Source organism: Elgaria multicarinata, chromosome 9 (genome assembly GCF_023053635.1).
Source record: "Elgaria multicarinata webbii isolate HBS135686 ecotype San Diego chromosome 9, rElgMul1.1.pri, whole genome shotgun sequence".
NCBI lineage: Eukaryota > Metazoa > Chordata > Lepidosauria > Squamata > Anguidae > Elgaria > Elgaria multicarinata.
The window spans coordinates 17919871-17940880 of record NC_086179.1 but is presented as its reverse complement, the minus strand read 5'-3'; the positions used below and the strand labels follow the sequence as shown (position 1 = coordinate 17940880).

At 46.1% G+C, this 21010-nt stretch overlaps 1 protein-coding gene across 1 annotated transcript in view; it reads left to right on the top strand.

The window, feature by feature from the left end:
- PTPRO (protein tyrosine phosphatase receptor type O) overlaps positions 1 to 21010 on the top strand; it is a 198388-nt gene that overhangs the window by 102800 nt on the left and 74578 nt on the right. Inside the window, exon 4 of the mRNA XM_063134522.1 lies at positions 13163 to 13439. Within this exon, the coding sequence (XP_062990592.1) occupies positions 13163 to 13439 (277 nt within the window). The remainder of the gene's footprint in view (positions 1 to 13162; positions 13440 to 21010) is intronic.

The following is a 21010-nucleotide window of genomic DNA, read 5'->3' as shown; positions in this document are numbered from 1 at the left end:
GGAATTTACTTATTAGTCAGAAAAGTCTTTCCTGAAAAGGAAAGTCATTAGCAAACACCCAAACCAAAGTCCTGGTCTCAGTTGGAAGGGCATTCTGCAGGGCAGGAGTTATATTGGTAGCTTCCAAGCAGATCTGCAACTCATGTAGGACCAGAGCCTCTTCAAAAGACCTCAGTGACTGGCCAAGGCAATAAGGGAAAAGGCATTTTCCCCCAGCATCCTGGTTCCAAATTGTTCAGGGCCAAGGATGTACAGAGTTTGTTAAATCCATTCTGTCTGTTTGTTTCATGGATTGTCAGGCATTTTTCATGCTCTCATTCACTCATTGAGAAAATTAGATATATATTTTTGTATGAGAATTCCGTTCCTTTACAAATGCACATTTGCACTAATGCATACTTGCAAATCCTCCCAAAAAGTAAAGAACAAAAGGCTTGCACTACCGCAACTCAGAAAAAAGCCAGACTGCTGAGGAATCTGCAGGTCAGATTCATAGAAATTCACAGATTCTTATTTGAATTGGTCGCACCTTTCTCTGACATCCCTATTCAGGACTTTATAGACTAGCACAAGAACCTGCAACCTGGCCTGGTAGCAGATGGACAGCCAGCTGCCTTCAGCTGAGGCATCACATGCTGACATGGAGTGGTGCCTGATAACAGCCGGGCAGCCACATTCTGCACTAGCTGCAGCTTCCGGACTGGCCTCATGGGCAGCCCTATAAGACCCAGTAATGGGTCTTGTTGAGGATTCTGCTCCCAAATTTAGGCCTGTGCAGGGACATCCCACAACCTGCTTCAGAGGCCAATTCAGCCCTGATCCACTGTTGCCCAATCCGGATCCAAAGCGAGATCTGGACATCCGAAGCAGGTCAGATGTTGCAGTTTTTCGGATGCCCACTGAACAGCTGCTCAGCCGGTGCATGGCAAAAGGCTGACCTGGAGTCCATCAGACTTGCCCCCTGCCCCTACCTGCCCTCAGGACTTACCTCACCTTTCTGCTCGCACCCAGCATCTGTCCACCCTTTGTGAGAGTTGCCATTTTTAAGGAAGATGGGGCTCTGACTTTTCCTAGATCTAACATTGCAAACTACAGCATCTGAAATGGCATCGTTCTGGATCAGGCTGAAGTGGTCTGAAGCACTTCAGCCCGATCCAGTCTCAATTCAGAGTCAGACTGAAATGGACCAAATCAGGCCACTTCAGTTTGGTATCCAGATCCAGATCTGAAGCGGTACACAGCCCTACCCAAAATCCTAGAGCAAGCTCAGGCAAGCTTCTCAATGCTTCAGGCCGGGTGGGTCTTTCTTGCCACAAAGAGGCTGTTTTCAGCAGCATTCCCATGGCAACCATAAGACATGCTCCATCCCTCAGAGTGCATAATCATCACATTGGCCCTCCAACATTCCTCCTTCCCAGTGCTTTAGATGCACCGGATGACCTACTTTGCCAAGAAAAAAATGAGCCCATTAATATTTGGAAATAGGAGCAACTTGATAAGAGAGTAGTCTGTGCATTCAAATATCTGACAAAGACTTTCAACTGTGATGAACCATGTTCACTGCAGGTCAAAGGTCCCCACTGTCATGATCCCTATTAGTTATATCCTGTAAGTAAATGCTATCCAAGTTCTTTCTTGGACAGCAAAACCAGAGCTTGAAATATAGTGGAATATCAATGTGGAGATGATGAAGTCAGTGTGTTGATTAAAAGTGTCTGCACATCCAAGAATCCCGGGGGCTGATGACACTATGCTCTCAAGTGCCTTGCCTCAAAATGGCAAATTTGAGACTGGTCCGATATTAAATCTGCATTAAGCCACCTCCCTCTGTGCTTTTACGCATGCTTTGAAATCATTTTTATTCCATAGGGCTTCTGTGATTAATTTCTGTGTATGCCGACTTGCTTGTTCTGTTTGAATCTCTGCTGTTTTTTTCCCCCTTGCTTGGATCTCATTGTTGATTTTATTGTTTTCACAGCAATTATCTGTAAGCTGCCTTGTGAGAATATCCTCCCCCCCCTCTAAAAGGCAACAGATAAATAACTATGCACATAAACAAACACATAAATAAAATTAGTCTAATAGGGACGTGGTTAGAGCTTACAGTTCAGGATTCTAAAATGTTTTCTCTTTAAGCTACTGTTCCTATGTCCTTGCCAATGGGTATTTAAAACTCAGTAAAATGAGCTCTTTTAAAAGCCTGGTCCCATATGAACTCCATACTTTTCTTGATGTATTTGCATGTTAGATTTTCATTAATTTTCAGTGAAAACTACCTCCATTTTAGGGGTGCTTCAGGGAATAATGTCTAGTTGCCTTTGCAACTGCTTGCAGGTATTGGGTTGGATCAAGACTGAGAGAGCAATCCTATGCCTCCCCAGACAGCATCGGGGGGGGGGGGGGCAAAGGATTGGTTGGTTTTCTGGCTCTGAGCTCAGACACAGCACTCCAGGAAACTGTGTTCCCCACTTCCTCTGACTCGTCCTCATAGCAGCATGGAGAGAACCAAGCCAGCTACCTCTCTGCGCTTGGAAAACAGAGCACGGAGACAGGGAAAAGGGGTAGTTCCTGGGAATGGGAAGGAAGGAGATCAGAGTGGCTGTGCTACACCATTTCCTATGGCCACCTGAGCCTCCCCCCTCACCCGAGGCACTGCTGCTAAATGGGCAAAATCAGCCATCTAACAGAAATGCAAGGCAGCTGGAGCATGGAGCCGCTGCTCCTCTCACTCTGCATTGGATACTTGGCAGCCTCTGAGTTCAGAGGCTGCCAACTACCCACAAAGGATTGCACCCTTAGTCATACTTAGAGTAGACCCATTGAAATCAATGTGATTTAGGCCAGGGCCCTTGCTTTTCCTATCTTGTTTTTTTTTTAAAAAAATAAATAAATCTTTAAACCAGACTTGGACTGGACAGCCCTTCAAACACAGGACATCTTCAAATAGCAGACAACGTTTTAAATGGAGGATGGCCCTCTGTAAAAGAGGACACCTGGGCAGCCTATTAGGGCCATAGTTCTCTGCGACATCCTGTTTACCCTCTGCATGTTCCAGTTGGCCATGAATTCTTTCTAAAGGACAAACAATCTTTTTTCCTTTGGTGAGCACAGAGAGGGTTCTCGCATTGGTGGCAGTGAAGCTGATTTAAAGAGATTTATGCTGTGAGAAGAATGGGTTGCACAAATCCATCTTTTGAACCAACCAACCCTTATTCTCATTTTGTATCCATCAGAGCACTCTTCTGGTTCAAGGAATGTTGGGCCAGCCTTTTCCTTAAAGGATTCTCATGAATGAGCTGGGCTCACAAATTCAGGTCTATTAGAGGGTGTGTGTCTTTTCCCAACCCGATGGTGATTCTTTTTAAGCAGCAACCAATGCGAAGAAATCCATTTCCACTTCTTATTAGATTAGTGAAGTACATGTAATAAAAACCTGGCACTTTGCATAACGGGGGTCTTTTCACCTATTCTGTCTTCTGTTTCGGGATCTCAGTCTATTATTGAAAATAGGGGTGTGCACCACCCAGCGGGCCGATCTGAAAATTTTGGATCGGCCCGCTCCGCTCCACGCCGCTTCGCCCATACTCCGCTCCACGCCGCTTCGCCCATACTCCGCTCCCCTTCGCCGCGGAGCTCCAGCTCCGAATCGGAGCTCCGCAGTGGAGGGGAGTGGCGCCAGGTAAGGCCGGGAGAGGAGGGCGGGGGGGGGTTACCGGGCCCTGCCACCGTCGCTGCCCATGCGGCAACGACAGCAGAGCCCGGTAAGGGACCAAGGGGGAGGGGGGGCCTTACCTGCTTCCGTCCGCTGTCCGTCGGCTTCTTCAATTGAGCCCGCGGTTCAACCAGGAAGTCTGGGCCGCTGCGGTTGAACCGCGGGCTCAACTGAAGAAGCCAACGGACAGCGGACGGGGGCAGGTAAGGGAGAGGAGGGCGGGGGGTTACCGGGCCCTGCTGCCGTCACCGCACGGGCGACAGCGACAGCGGCAGGGCACGGTAAACCCCACTTACCTTTCCTTCACCTCGATCCTCTTCGCCACGCTCCGCCAGCCCCCCAATCCTACTGTTGGGTTAGGTGTGATGCTGTGTATCTAGACAAGTTTGCACAACATTTTACACACACACATCCCGCCAGCTGAACTCAGCCCAATAGTCATGCCTTGTGGCTGGCTGGGGGATTGATCTCTCCCCAGACAAGGAGCAAAACTGCGGGGGGGGGGGGAATGAAGCTGTGGTTGGCCGCTGCACTGGGGCAGGATTTTGTTTGGATGGCCACCAATTGGGTAGACCTGTATGAAGGCATTTGAGGATCAACTAGTAACTGCAAAGGTCAGAGTCCATGTCTTGTCTCACGGCATCATTCTTACCTCTGTAAATTAACTCAGGAGTAATGTCTGCCTCTCTACAAATAGCTCAGCCTTTTGCTTGAATTTCTGGTTGAGCTGACTTTTACGGAAAGAGCGCGGTAGCAAAATGGCCATTTCAGATCTGTGGCTGGTTCCCTGCTGAGTCAATCCTGTTCAAGCAAACTTGAAAACAAAAGTAGCATGACTTGACCCATCTCTTTCTGGTCCTTGGTCAAGCAGAAAAGCAAAGGACAAACTCTCAATCATGAGGCGTGGTTTTTGCCCCCAAATTTCAAAGCCAAGCTCCTCTAGTTTCTGCTTTGTAAACCATTAAATTGCATGACAGTCACATTGGCTCATTTTCCAGTGGCCCAGTCCAAACATCTGCTGCTGGAATTACTCCTGTTGCCTGATGCCTCGGTCCATATTTCATATTCCTTCACATTCTAGCTCCCCACCTCCCTGGATTCTTTCCATTTCCATTTTTAAAAGCACATCCAAAATCAGCATCCTTCCCTCCATAGCGAACCTATAGTGCCTATCAAACAGAGCCACCCATAAAATGTGGGTGTGGTTGAAGGAAACGCGTACTCAGACATGTGAGGGCAGAAGTTCCTTTATTGTGTACAGGCAGGGTAGATATATCCTTCTCCCCCCACCCCTCCTTTCCCTCCTCCTTTCCTGGGAGCCAACTTCATTATCACCTTGCCCCTGTGTGAGACTAGAGGTAAACAAGCTAAGGGTAAACAGGACATGCCGTGCGATAAGAAAGGAATGTGATAGGAAAGGAGGCAGGCGGGTCAGACCCGTGATTCCACAGGCAGTGTGCTGCCCTAAGGAAACCCAGGTCAGCCCTACATGTGGTTTCTACCTGCTTAGTAGGGGACAGTCTAGGAATGCAGAAGGGGGGAAAGGAGGGGAGAAAAAATACAAATAGTTTAACAAGGACCTGTAAAGGTTCCAGGGCATATAGAACATTGAGGTATTAGGTGACAAAGGGAAATACAGGAAACTGGATTGGAGAAGAAAGGATTGGCTTGCTCAAGCCCCTCGCAGCAGGCAGTAAGTATATGAAGTGTGTTTAGGGTTAGGTGGGTGAGTGGGTGCCATGAGGTTTAAAAAAGATCCTCTCCTGGCAGGAGGAAGGGAAGAAAAAAGGACACCTTTTCCTTTTCTCGCTGCCCAGAACAATACTCACAGAGAGAAGTTGAGGGAGGGACACTCATAGGGGCTGCCTTGATGGTGCCGGGTTGCTGCCTCTTTTGCACCCCCCTTTTGCTGCTGTGGGGTGGTAGCAGCTAACCACCATGCAGAAGACAGTGTGGTCTTTCCAGAGCCATTCAGCCATTCAGCTCGCCTTTCCCTCTGCCCGGGCTTCCGGTGACCATCCAAGGGCTGCCTTCTATGTGGGAATGCCTCCGCCTCGAGTATGGAACAATGTTAGACGGCGGAAGGGCCATGTTCATCTCAATCAACCCTAAAAAGTCAGGGTAACTCCCTGACTTTTAAAATGCAGAGCTTCGCCAGAAAGCCCCACGGTGGCGTCAACATGGCTGCTGCGTCGTATAACTGATGCAGAACCACTGTGCAGCCACCAGGTGGCTTTTAACATGTATAGACAGACAGACAGATGGATGGACATATAAACAAATACATGCATGCACACCTCTGTCTGTCTGCCTGTTTTGCTGTTTGGGTCCAGGGCTGGCAGCCGTATAGTACAGCAAGGGAAGGCCTTTGGAGGCTGTGAACTCCACTTAGGAGTTGGGGATCACACTGCAACATCTTGTTGCCGGTCCCACTTGTCTAAACGCATTTAAGTAATGATACTACAATATTCCATTTATAGAACACGTTTGGCACAGGAACCAAATGGTAATGGGGCACAAAATTGCTTTCTATATTTAGAGAGCAGGGGGCAGACGGGGATGTGCAGGCAGCAATTGATGGGGCTTCAACATGGCAACCCTCCCCATGCCTCCTACCCCAACAAGGCAACCCTCCCCCACTCCTCCTACTATAGGAGACAGTGGTGAACCCACAGCACCATGCTAGAAAGTGCCAGACCCAGTTATGGAGCAGATGCATTCAGGCACTGCTGGGACATCTCTGCCTTTTGCACCTTGGAATGCAAATTTTGTTCCGTGTGGAAAGCAAGCACATTTTCTGCCTCATCTTGATTAAGATGTAGTAGGACTTCCCAGGGTCAGATGAAAAGTCTTCAGGGCAGGGGGTCAGATCCAACCCATTGGCCATCCATTAGCCATCACTGACCTATGTAGAATTCAAGCTAACACAAAAAAATGAGGGTCAGAGGAGCAAATGGAGACTGCTTCACTAGGAATAAGAGCTACATACAACTCTTACACTGTCGCATGTGTCAGAGTGAGGAATTGTTCTCACAAATAAGACCAGAAGGTGTGATGGAGGTGGGGAGGGGGGGATGAATTAGAGGAAGCTCTTGAGAATCATACTATAGGGTCCAATTACATCTTGGCAAGGAATCCAAGAGGTGATGTAAGAATTACATTCAATTTCTAGATTTAAGCTCTCACACCTGTACACTGAATATACACATTTCCTTGCTCAACTTATGATGGGTTCTGTTGTCACTTATAACTTATTTCTCTATCACTTTCCGATGACTCATGGAATATCCGGTTCATTCACTCTGATATAAAGACCACCTTCATCAGCCAGCTCAAAAGCCTTGAGCTTATTCCCTGTCCATGGTGCTGAAATACACCGCTGACCTAGTGCACACTGGGGAAATTGTGGCCTGGTGCACACTAGGGAAATACATGAAAGGACAGAGACGGATCACATCACCGGGGACGGGGATCACATCATGGAGGGGACAAAACTGCAGTAACAGAATAATTTCACTAAAGTCTAATTAAACCCTCATACTGTTTAACAACCGCTGCTCTTTGCTAACAAGGAAGGAGTCTGTAGGAGAAGAATGAGAACAGTTTCTGGGGCTTACACACAGGTGTATCAAGTGTATGTGTGTGTGCTTAAAAACACACACACACAATTGTTTGGGTGCCCCAGGATGAAGAGGATAGCAAGTCACAGCACACCATTCAGACTGGAGATATCTTTTGAGAATTGTACTGTAGGGACCAATTTTGCATTAGCAAGGTGATCCATTAGATGGTGTAATCTATCTTCCTTGTTTATATCATCCTGGGTTTTGAATAAAGCCTGTGTGGGAAGGAGCATTTTAATCGAGTCGTGTAATTCATCTTGTACCCGTTTGTTTATTTCTGAGTCCTTATTCACTAGGGAACAGCTCTGCATTAATTGCCAATGCTTCATAAGTAGCTGAGTAGGTGGATGCATATGGAGCTGGTAGCCTGCGCATATGGATTAGATTCATTCAGGACACAGTCCTTGGCTGAGACGGCTTTACAGTTTTTTGTCTTCTTAATTGCCTGAATTAATGCTTCACTTCCGTAAGACACACTTCAGGCATCCAAAGCACGTTACACATATTATCTCAGTAATCTTGTCAATGGCCTTGTAAAGCAAGACAGCTTTATTTTTCCCATATTGCAGATTTCTTGTGGGGGTGGGGGTGGGGGTGGAATTACAATAGTAATGTGTCTGAGTGCACCTAGTAAATTGGTGACAGAGGTGAAATTTGAACCAGGAATGCCCTAGCCTTCAGGTCACACTTTTAGCCACCATGCCAGGGAAGGGACCATAAGTAGAAGACTACATGCTTCCATGACAGATGGTGCCAGGTTGAATCCTGGCAACTTCAGTTAAAAGGTGAAAGATCTCTCTCACCATCTGAGACTTTGGAGTGCTGTTGCCAGTCAGAGCAGAGGACAATACTGGTTAGATCAGGGGTGAGCAAAAAGTAGGTGTCCAGGTGTTTTGAACCAATTTCCATCATTTGTGATCATTGGCTTTTTTATTTGATGAGGTGTGTGGATGTGGGTGCGTGATGGTCAGTTTCAGCCAAAAGGTAAAAAGTTTCATTAGATTATAATGAGTCAGGATGTCTGCTCAGGAAGCCAAGGTTCATAGGAGGGTCAAGTCAAAAGTTTAGTAAGATTGTAGGAGTCAGGATTGTAGGAGTCAGTGCCTGTTGGACTATAGGAAACAGACCTGCTTTAGTTGAAGGCAACTGCCTAGCTTTGTTAGCCAAATTAAGCTTAGAGGATAGCCCCTAGCATTCACACTCCTTTCAGGTGTGAAGAGATGTTTATTTGTTGAATAAAGCTTTGTAGATTACACAGCAGATGTCTTTATTGTCTCATATCAGCAGGAGTGCTTGGACACAGAGTGAGAAAAAGTTTTCTACCTGGCAGCAGCAGAAAAGGCTACAGGAAGGGGAAAGCAAAATGGAGTAGGGCACACTACGTAACCTGTTTTCGCTTCAATTAATGGGACAGGGAGTCGCTGGTCCTTAACACCTGTGCACTAGATTGAGATCGCCACTACAGCCCTACAAAGAAAAGAGACACTTTAAAGTTCAGAATGGCGAGTGAGATGGGTATGTGGGTATAGAACACTTTACATACACACACACACACACACACACACACACACACACACACACACTGGGCCTGTTCAGAAGACACCTTAAACCCTACTGGTTAAAGCTTTTGGTTAAGCAGCAGGGTTTAAGGTGTCCTGTGTGATGCATTTTGCTAAACTCTGCTCACTTGCTAACCACAGTCGGAGCATCTGCTGCAGGGTTAGCGGCTCTAACCATGGCTTAAAGTGTTGTGTGCGACAGCATGGCTTGTGGTTAGTGCTAACCCCAGAGAACCAGTTTCGCTAACAACAGAGCCTGAAGTGTCCTCTGAACAGGCCCACTCAGTGGAGGCTGGTGGCTTCGATTTCAGTGGGGCTGGGAATCCATGCCAGGTTTCAGTCAATTCCAGCTGGAATTCTGTAGGAAATATCCAAGGTGCAGAACATCACCAAGACCACCCAGTAGGTTCAGCACCTTGGATAGCTCCTTTAGTGGTCTGGCTGCTTCTGGTGTTGATTCAGCACTATGGAGCCACCAACCTCCAGGGCGCACACTTCCACCTGAAACCACCCCCCTCCTCCTCAGCTGTTTCTCTCCAAGTCTTGAAGAGAAATTTGGAGATCAGTGGCTGGGGTGAACTATTTCCAGGAGAGAATGTACAGAGGGAAGAATTTATTTATTTATTTATTTATTTGTTTTATTACATTTCTATACTGCCCAATAGCCGGAGCTCTCTGGGCGGTTCACAAAAATTAAAAACATTCAAAGTATAAAACAACAGTATAAAACCATAATATAAAATACAATATAAAAGCTCAACCAGATAAAAACAGCAGCAATGCAAAATTACAAATTTAAAACATCAAGTTAAAATTTATTTATAGACTGTTAAAATGCTGGGAGAATAAAAAGGTCTTCACCTGGCGTCTAAAAGCATATAATGTAGGTGCCAAGCGAACCTCCTTAGGGAGCTCATTCCACAGCCGGGGTGCCACAGCAGAGAAGGCCCTCCTCCTGGTAGCCACCTGCATCCCTCCTTATTGTTTCATTTTTTAAACTCCACCCCACCCCACACGTATGAACCTTAGGAGTTGGGCACAATCTGCCTCGTAAAAGACAGGTTGCGATGTCATAATGTGTAGCTGACAGCCTTGGGTGAATTGGAGGAAAGAGCAAGCATAATTTGTGTCCAGTTCTTCTAGTGTTTTTCACTTTTGCAAGGGAGAAGCAGCATTGGGGGGAAAACACCCCTGGAAGTAACAAACGTGCCCACTTATTGTGATGGGAAGTTACTGTTTGTTAGGATTGACAGCATCAGTATGGCAAATGCACATTTCATTACTTCTGGTCAGGATTTAATTTGCTGGTGCCACAGCTGGAGACACTGTTTCACACCTCCAGGGAAATTTGGCTAGACCTGTGCCTTCTAAACCAAATGATTACATCCAGCCTCCTTCACGGTTTATTATTACAAGCCCAAGTCACATTGAAGCCCGCAGAAAAGCTGGGAAAAGACAAAGGGCTTCAATGTGCTTTCTGCTTGCTTTCTCTTCCTGCGAAAGGACATCTCACAAGGATAGACGCTCAGCCCCCAGTTCGATTTAAGGCCAGAAGGATTTTCTTACCATCTGTACCAGGGGTGTTGATCCTTCGGCCTGTGGGCCAAATTTGGCCCAACTGAGGTCCCACTCCAGACTTGGGGGTGGTGGTGGTTGGTGGCTCCGATTTCAGTAGGGCTATGATTCTATTCTGGGTTTTAATCAGAACCACACAGAACTCTAAAAGGGGCAATCCAAGGTGCTGAACCTTAGCCCCAAAATGAGTTCAGCACTTTTGATAGCTCCTTTAGAGTTTTGACTGGTTCTAATTGAAATCTAGGATGGAATCAGAGCCAGCAGCTTGCACTGAATCCAAACAGGGTCTCCCAGTTGCCCACACCCCATTCTTCTGGCCCCATGCCTTTCCCCAAAAAACTGATGATTGTTTGAGGGGAGGGGTTTCCTTGGTTTAGTACAGTTTCCCCCTGCATTCTGCAAGGCTGAAATCCCTCTCCTAAAGCTTTCTTACTTGCAGTAAGAGCTTTAGCTAAAATATGCTGGTATTTATTTATTTTTAGTTGCAATCCTTTTGCTTTTGGCCCAATCCCCTTTTCCTTCACCCCACCCAGCACTGAAATGTAGCTTCCATGAGCTTATCCAAAATGGAATTTTGCCCTCGTATTAAAAGAGATGTCTCACCCTCGTACTCTATGGCCAACAATGGATGGCTAAACAGGGCTTTTTGTGAACTCACAATGTTTGTTGTCTTATTTCCTGTGAGTGAGGGTGGGGCAGGGGAGTCATCTTATTGAAAGATTCTGGAACGTATTGTTTGGAAACCCAACTGGTTGGCTAGAGGGATGTCTTCATTAGCTAGACCGAGAGAGCAAAAATCGCTTCTGATACAGAAGCTGTAGAGCTGAGCTGTTTGAAGTTTCTCTCCTATGGTCCATCAAAGGGTGAAGTGATTCAGTGGAGATGAAAATGTCACCTGACTTTTGCACCAGCAAGACATAGAGATCTAAAGCATCACTGCAGCCAATTAAATTGGAAAGAAGAAAAGGCTGGAGGGGGGACATAAATGTGGTCCCATTTTCATTTTAATAACAGGAGCTAGATTCTGGGGGAATCCTGCCATTTCCTTTCTGAGAAATAGTTTGCCATTAATGGTCTTCTCCTTCCGCAGCAGCCAGAGAGTTGATATTCCATGTGCGAGTTGGGAAAATAAAAAAAGTTAAACTTTTCTATTTTCCTCTGACTCTTGAGTGAGAGTAGTCTAAAATGAAATGGATTGAAGGCTCACATAAAAATAAAATGGATGAGCTGGAAGGATTTGTCTTGCCTTGTATCTATCAAGGGGATGAGGGGACCTTCCCCATTTCAATTCCTTTATTGTTCTGTGGATTCGCTCTGCCCTGCAATGAACTTCTCCTGAATTCCAGTGGAACTATAACCGTATGGGCAGAAGGCACAAATGAAAAGCTTGAACCACCATCCCCACAGAAGACGTTGAGTCTAGGTTGGCCACTTCCTAGACTTTATCACCAAAAAAGAAAGAAATAGAAAATGCATCACTCAAAAAGAGAACATAAGTGTCATGCTGGATCAGACCAAGGGTCCATCTAGTCCAGCACTTGATCACACAGTGGCCAACCAGCCATCAACCAGGGACCAACAAGGCAGGACATGGTGCAACAGCACCCTCCCACCCATGTCCCCCAGCAACTGGTGCACACAGGCTTCCTGCCTCGAATACTGGAAATAGCACACAACCATCAGGGCTAGTAGCCGTTGATAGCCTTCGCCTCCAGGAATTTATCCAACCCCCCTTTAAAGCCACCCAAATTGGTGGCCATCACTACATTACTACAGGTCTGCCTAAAATGTGCATACGCCAATTTATATGGATAGAAACAAGCACAGGAATTTAATTAGAAATACAATAGCTCTGTGCTGAAAATTTTGATTATTCAATTTTTGGCATTTCATGGTGGGTGGGGGGAATGAAAACTCTGGCGAAAGAGGATGGGAGAGGAGAGAATTTTGGAGACTTGGACAGGGTTTCTAAGAACGTTTTTAAGTGTAGGCGGGTTTGAGGGGTCTTCTTTCTAATTTTTTTTAAAACAGCCCCAGCACTTGCAGGAGCCCCAGTGCTTGCCCCATTTATACAGTGGGGGGAAATTACGTAATTTCTGGAGCTTCCATTGTGGCTCCGGACAAGGGCAGACAGGCTTGCGATGCCATCTAAGGCTAGCCAAGCCGGAACAGAAGTTCACGTAGCAGTGTGAATGGGGGTGAGCGGCATCAGTAGCAGGGCAAATGTCCGAACAAATCAGATGCGGATGAGTTTGCCATCCTTATAGTGTCTACTGGGACATAGATTTTGCATTGCTGCTGTTTTTATCTGGTTGAGCTTTTATATTGTATTTTATATTATGGTTTTATACTGTTGTTTTATATTTTGAATGTTTTTAATTTTTGTGAACTGCCCAGAGAGCTCCGGCTATTGGGCGGTATAGAAATGTAATAAATAAATAAATAGATTACATCTCAGAGGAGGTGATGTCAGAACATAGGGGATAGGGGTGCATGGGGGATTCCCTATGCAACACTCCTCTCTTTCTTGGATCGGCAGCAGTGCTTGATCGGATCATCATGAGAGGCTCCATAACTTTACAACCTTCAGAAACACCATGGAGGCCTCTCCTCATCTGGTGGCAGGCAATATTGATCACCCTCTTTGGAAGCGACCTTTCGCAACCCCCTTTTCTTTCCTTATTGACTTGCAGGATGTGGCACCTTTCCGGGTGGCTGTGCGAGATGACAACTGCATAGCTGTTTCCCTCGAGGCCGCCGACGTGGTGAGCTCGCCCTCCTCGGTGTACGTCGTGAAGATCGCCGGCGAATCCAAGAACTATTTTTTCCAGTTTGACGAATTCAACAGCACTTTCCCCGCCCCTGTGCTATTTAATGCCACCTACCATGGCCTGTATTACATAGTGACTTTGATGGTCGTGAGCGCAAATATGGTTTCCAAGCCAGCTAGATCCATCACTGTGTTAACCAGTAAGTATTTTTTTAAAACAATTCTAATGCATGTTTATTTGAAATTGTGATACTGTATCTTTCTGCTGTTTACCCAAAATAGTATCATAGGCTGAAGACAGACATAAATAAAAAGAGAATTCCCAGCATTCCAACCAAAGCCACATAGGCCTGGTTCAGAGAACATGCTAAACCATGCTGCTTAACCACAAAATGGTAAATGGAGTGTATTGACCTTAACACATTCCATTAACCATTTTGTGGTTAAGTAGTGTGGTTTAGCGTGTTGTCTGAACCAGGCCATAGTGGGCTGGCATCACAGCTAAAACAGCAGGCAGGCAGGCCAGCAAATCAGACCCAAGCTCATCCATGAGTCTTACCTCCCTTAAGTCTCAGGTGGGTCATCCACTTTTTTTAAAATGCACTGCATAATTATTCATGCATTTGTCCCTTCCTCTTTTAGAAAGGCTTTTTTTTAAAGTTGAAACATCTTTGGCTATGGGTGGGGACAGGTTTCTTAGCAATCTCATGCAGGGTGTGGGAGTCCATCATCCCCATGCATACTTGGCTTCTGCTTCAATCAGAATCAACTTTTTTTTTTTAGCGTTTATCCTGAGAGCAAAGCATTCAGCAAGGCAGCCTCCAAAACAGTGTTGCGGTATTGATAATTATAATTAATTATCTTTGCTGCTTCTTTGGGGGGGGTTGCACCCACTGTCAAATCACAACTATGCTGAATTTCTGAATCCCTCAGTTGATTTCAGTGGGCAGCTCTCATTCCTATCCCATGGGAGATTTTCATATGGCTGCTCTAATGTGAACACAGGAACAACCTACCCAGGTGTGGGCCTCTTGTGGCCCGCCAGATGTTTTGGCCTACAACTCCCATGATTCTTTGTCATTGGCTATCTTGGCTAGGGCTGATATCTGGAGGGCCACAAATTGCCCATTCCTGCCCTAGATGGTGAAACACAACAGTTTGATTTATTTTTATTATCTCCAATGATAACTGTTTTCTCCAGAGCAGTTTATCTGACTTTTCTTGTCAATAGGCTTTGTAGGATTTGTGAGGGGGGGGGGTACTCCATGAGCTCATTAAGCCCTGCTCGTGCTGCTCCGCCTCAAGGAGGGAGGCTGCGTGAACCTTTGCTGAGCGCTCAGAACCCTCCTGACCCCTTGGCAAAGCACAATTTCCAAGGCCTCTGAAAAGTGCACTTTGCCACACACACAGCATGCTAATTGGGGCCTTTAAGGTCCCAATTGGGGCAGGCTGGAGGGAGGGCGAAACACGTGTTTTCCCTAAGGCTGAGGAAATTGTGTGTTTTACCCCTCCACTGTAATGGCGGTGGCCACCATTGGAGTGGAGGGGGGAAAGATGTGATTTCCCCAGCCTTGGGGAAATAATGTGTTTGTCCCTTCCACTGATGGGGGCCTTAAAGGCCTTGTTAATAAGGCCTTTACGGGCCCCATTGGTGGTGGTGGGGAGAGAAACATTCAACTGCCCCAAGGCTAGGGAAGTTACGTATTTCCCCCTGCTGTGATAATGGCGGCCACTGTTAACACAGTGGGCAAAGGGTGCAGGTCAGGGCGGATCCACTCCCAACCCCCCTTGAAAGCTCGGGCCTGTCCTAGTGCTGGGTGGCATCTGCTGCTCTTGCGGACTCAGTCAGACATTCTATACGATGCTACTTGTCAGTGACTGCTGAGTATAGTTTATTTATTTATTTATTTATTTATTTCATTTCTATACCGCCCAATAGCCGAAGCTCTCTGGGCGGTTCACAAAAATTAAAACCATGAAGAGCATAATAAAACAACCAACAATAGTTGTGGAGCTCCTCTATTGAACTTCCTGCCTGGCCCAAATTGCTAACCCCTAGTCCTATCTGTTTAATGGCCTTCTAATTGTCTTGACACTGCCTTGGGCCCCATTGCACCTGATCTGGTTTCATTTAAATTTGTTACAGGGATTTCCCCACACACCCACCCTTCAGTCAAATTCCCAGGGCATCTTACAGAATGTCAAGACCCAATCCAGAAACTTCTGCTTACGTGTCAATTAGTGCCTGAGCCAAACTAGACATGATGTTGCACATGAGATTGGCCCTTGTGGACTTGGCAGGAGGGGTGCTGATCCCATTTGGGACCATGGCATTGAGGAGTAGGGCATTGAATTGTTTGCTCTCCTTATAATCCTGATCTGGATTTGGGACAAATTTGGAGAAAAGCTGCCACCAATACAACCGGCAGCTTCCCGCATCTCCCAGGTAAGATGGACTGTGACCATGGTGGAGGCAAATAGCAATAGGGGGATGATTTGGATTGGGACCTTGGTGGGGCCAAAGGATTAATTGCCCTTCCCCCCTACCTTAATCAAGTTCATGATCTTTCTGCCCCAGAAGCTATTATTTAAACAACAACAACAAACCACTCAAGAGCCCCTCCAGTTCAGCCTATTGATGGGGCGCTAACAATGAAAGCAAGAGAAGCAGCCCCCAGCTTAAGAACTGAAACCCAGCAGAAGGAAGCAATAAAAGACAGAGGAATGAAAAGGGAAGGGAAGGCAAAAGTGTTCGCCAACATCCAACAGTCAAATGCTGCTAAATGCTGCATCTTTGCTATTATGATGCTTAATTATCTCTGTCGTCATGACAACCCATACGGGCCATGGAAAAATCCTTCACTTCCCCTGTGCCGTATGTCTCCCTGTCTGTTAAAGATCATGGGCATATTGAGACCATATGAGAACATATTGATCAAGTACACACCTAATTGGACTACGGATGGGCCTTCAAGCTTGGCGCATGGCTTCGATTCGGTCCCAGACCCGTCCGCCACCATCGGCTGCTGCTGTGGGGATACAGTAAATGAGCCTGCCGATGAAGCCCGGCTCTCATGAAATAAGCCATGTCAAAGCAATTGGTCCCTTAGCTGTCCTTTGGCATTTCACAGCAGCTCCTCGGGGCCTACTGATGTTTGCAAGGGGACTGTTATGCTCCTCTTCAGCTGTGCGGGCAGAGCGCTCCCTGCGAGAACAACACCTTGACGGTAACCCTAGATGCGCAGCGAGTGTGTGAGGTTGGAGCTCTTCTGCTTAGAAGTCTCATGGGCACTCAGTCGAGGCCCTTTCCAACAATCTTCACTTTTATAGATCCTGGTCAATTTTCAAGGTATATTCAAGGTATATTCAGGTTGTTGGTTGTTTTTTATGCTCTTCATGATTTTAATTTTTGTGAACCGCCCAGAGAGCTTCGGCTATTGGGCAGTCTAAAAATGTAATAAATAAATAAATAAATAAATAAATGTTGTTCTCCTTGGCGTTCAATACCATTGAGAGAGAACTTTAAATTCTGCTTCTCTGAATAGGAAGCGGGCATATACCCAAGACAGATTAGTGGTCCATCTAGCCCGGTGTGAACTACTCCACAGATGTACTAGACACCCACTATGGTTTTTTTGCTAACACAGTAGTTCCCAACCTTGGGTTCCCTGATATATTGGTGGACTACCCTTCCTATCACCCCCAGCCAGCAGGGCTAATGGTCAGAGATGATAGAAGTTATTGGCCCAAAGTTAGGGATTGCTGCTTTAACACAACCATAAAATCTGTTACTATCCAGATGTAATACCCAGGTGGTAGTTGCAAGATATAGATTTTAAGGTATATTCAGATATATTCAAGGTATATTAGGGGTTCTTTGATCAGAGACTTTGTAGTGGGGGGGCATGACTCCCTGAAGGACTTCAAATTGTGAGCAGCTGCATGGATGTCTTCCAGGCTGCCCTTTTAGTTCAGGCAGGGCAGTGAAAACCACTGGACTGTGCAATCTAGGGTTTGTGCACCTGCAAAGGGTTGTATCCAAATTTAGTCATGTTTAGAGTAGACCCACTGAAACCATGAGAGTTATATTAGGCATGACTTATTTATCCCATTGATTTCAATGGGTCTAATCTAAACCCGGTTCTAACCCATGCTTAAGTGTGCATAAAGTCAGAGGGCATGCTTTGCATGAAGAAGGTCCCCAGTTCAATTCCTAGCGCCTCCAGTTAAAATGATCAGGTCACAGGTCAGCGGAGGCTGCGGACTCCAGTTTCGTTGGAGCTGTGTATCTATTCCAGGTTTCAGTCAACACCAGCCAGAATTCTAAGGGACCTATCCAAGGGTACTGGACACTTTCCCCAAAACAGCCCTACCGAAATTGGAGCCACCAGCCTCCACTGTCACAGACCTTTGCTTGGGAAACCCGAGAGCTACTGCCAGTCAGATCAGGCAATACTGGACTAGATGGAGAAAGACTCTGATCTGATGTAAGGCAGCTTCCTGTGTGGCCAGTTCTGCGAACTGGCTCTAGGTATTAGGAAAATGACCTCCAGGTTTATTATTTCTTCTTGAATGAAATCCACAGCATGAGTCTCGGCCTGTTTTATCGATGCTTTCAAGTTATTATTTTCCTTTCTGGAAAGCAATTTGAAACCTCACGTCTAAAACAATATGCTTGCGTTGCCCTTTCTCCAGCGAGAGGCTTAGATTTTAAGGCAAGCCTAAAATTGCTGCCATACCTGGGTCTGATCAATGCTCTCTCTCTTTATTATTTTATTTTTTAGCCTCCTAATACGGTATTGATCTTGTTGCTTGTCATAGCGCTGATCACATTGAGAGAATAACAATTAGATGTTCATGCGATTGGAAAAGACAGCATGCTGTAAAAATACCACATGCTTCTCTCTAGTGTGTGTGTCTGGGAAGAAGCACAAATTCATTCTTCAATAAATTGGTTGAAGCTAACAGCTGGTGTGATGCAATAACAACAACTGTGTTGGACAACATGGATTGCAGAGACCAGGGTCCAAATCCATGCTTAGCCATGAAACTCATCTCATGGGATGGCCTTGGGCAAAGACACTGACTGCATTCACACAACAAACTAACCCACACTCAGTGGTCGAATGTGAGTTGAACCATGAGTTAGCATGTTACCTGAACCTGGGACATTTTCTGCAGAGTAGCTTGTTAACCCTGCAATGTGGGCTATTTTTCCTTGAACAAGCCAACTTGGCAAGCCACCCTACAGAAAATGTCCTGGGTTCAGACAACACACTAACCCATGATTCAACAAACAACCCATGCTTCAACAACAATTCAGACTCAACTACTGAGTGGGAGTTAGCATGTTGTGTGAACAGGCCCGCTGCCTCTCCAAACTTAAACCTACCTCACATGCTGTTGAGAATATGGTATAGTCCTGTATATGATTCCACCCATTCCCCCTTGCACCTAGAACCCTTTCCCAAAACTCCAGTGGGGGGGGGCAGCAAAAGCTCATAAGGTAGAGTGACCATATGAAAAAGAGGACAGGGCTCCTGTATCTTTAACAGCTGTATTGAAAAGGAAATTTCAGCAGGTGTCATTTGTATATATGGAGAACCTGGTGAAATTTCCTCTTCATCAAAACAATTAAAGCTGCAGGTGCCCTGCCCTCTTTTAAATCTGGTCACTCTAGTATAACTTCTGCACCTTAACTGTTGTTAAGCCTATCATAAGGCTCAGGCAGAAATACATCTTCAGGGGCTCATAATGCTCACCTCAAAGAAGAGGTGAGCACTGCAAATCCTTCTCATCTCAGATTAAAATCTGGGCCATAGAAATATTCCTAAGTAAATCCACCTCCTACCCACCCACTCCGAGGGCTCCTCTAAATGAGTGATTTATTGCGGGGGTTTTAAATGATGTCATGAACAACCAGGCCATCTCCCACGGCATCTGTTGGAAATTCTATCATGAAAAGAACCACTTTTTAAGTGGTATTATCTGAAAAAGGTGGGATCTTCTGCCACTAGATGGCACTGTCTCAATTGAAGTGAACACAGCGTGCTTAGAAGGGAAGTATTCAATTCAAAACACCAGGTCCCCCCCTCTCCATCTGTGTAATTAAGCCCATAACAATTGTGCCAAAAAGCAGGAAGCACAAATGCCCCGGGTAAGCAACATGATTTCCCCTTAATATAAAGATACCCCTGAACTCTCAGCTCTTTACTGCCCTGAGTAACCTCTCTGGGACCTCTGCTGGCCATGCAAAGCTGTGAAAGGCACCCAAACTTGTGGACAACAACATCAACACAAACAACACTGTAGGAGGGGAGAAACCTCCCCCTCCCCATGGTGAACCATTGAAGGAAGAGAGGCCTCAGTGACAAGTGAGATTTTCCGAACACCGGTAATATTTTTGGCTCCTGCAGGCTCTTTACCTCACATCTACTTGACTTGGAAATGAGCTGACCCACTTCCCAATTTGTGTGTGTGGAGGAAAGAGATAATTCACCTCATTTCCAAGCCAATTACATGTCTCCTGTCCATCTCTACTCCTGTGCGTCGCCACTGCTCCTCTCAAAATCTACCTCACGTGCTTATTGGCTGTTCTTTCAGGTCAGAAACAGAGCCCATTGACTGCAGCAATTGTGTTCTACTCTGTATGAATGAGAGCCTCGTGTGGCGCAGAGTGGTAAGCGGCAGTTACTGCAGCCGAAACTCTCCCCATGGCCTGAGTTCGATCCCAGCGGAAGCTGGTTCTCAGGCAGCCGGCTCAGGTCGACTCAGCCTTCCATCCTTCCGAGGTCGGTAAAATGAGTACTCAGCTCGCTGGGGGAAAGGTAATCGCGACTGGGGAAGGCAATGGTAAACACACACACCCCTGCTACAAAGTCTGCCAAGAAAACGTCAGCGAAAGCAGGCATCCCTCCAAGAGTCAGTAATGACTCAAGTGCTTGCATGAGAGGTTCCTTTCCTTTCCTTCCTGTATGAATGTCTTTCAATGGACTGATAAAAGGGGAGAAAAAAAGCCAGCTGTGGCCACGTCCCCTGATTCCTCCCAGTGGGGGCCACTTTCACTTCATTAAACAAGAGAAAATACATCAGAAAACTTTGAATAACATTGGCACTGGCCCATTTAGAAAGGATAACTATTATTTAAATAGAAATACAAGACATCTCACCATAGTGGAGAAGACTGACTAAATGATGTGTGTGCGTGCTCAGTTTGCTGCCCAGGTGCTCACTGTTGATTGGCAACTTCATGGCTCCCACCTGCTCTCCCCTTTGACTTTTCCCCAGAGTTGGACTGGACAGCCCACCAGGTAGGGGAGATCCTGAAATAGAGGACTGTTCTCTGCCAGGTCTCCAAAAGAGAGGACTGGCCTTTGTTCAAAAAGCCCCTGCTGCCCTGTGTACAACCCCCATTGCCTCCCACCAAAAAAAAAAATCTTTTAATGGAGCCCTAAAAGAGTCAAATTAAAATATGACCTTTTTGGTGCTCCATGGTGCGCTGCATATATTTTTTTACTTTTTAATTTTATTTTTGCAATGTTTTAATTTCTTTTTTTGGAACACTGTTGCCAAGACCTCCTAAAGTTGTCCACCCTTACCTTAAAGGTTACAATTCTCTTGGGTTACAGCAATGTGTCAAGAGATTTAAGCTCCTCCACAGACCTTGAAGGGTGAGTCTAGGACTGTTTCCCCACTTAGCTACTGGGGATGAGCCAGAAGTAGCAATGTGAATATGGTATCTCTAAATGCTCTTCATTAGCCCATGTTGATT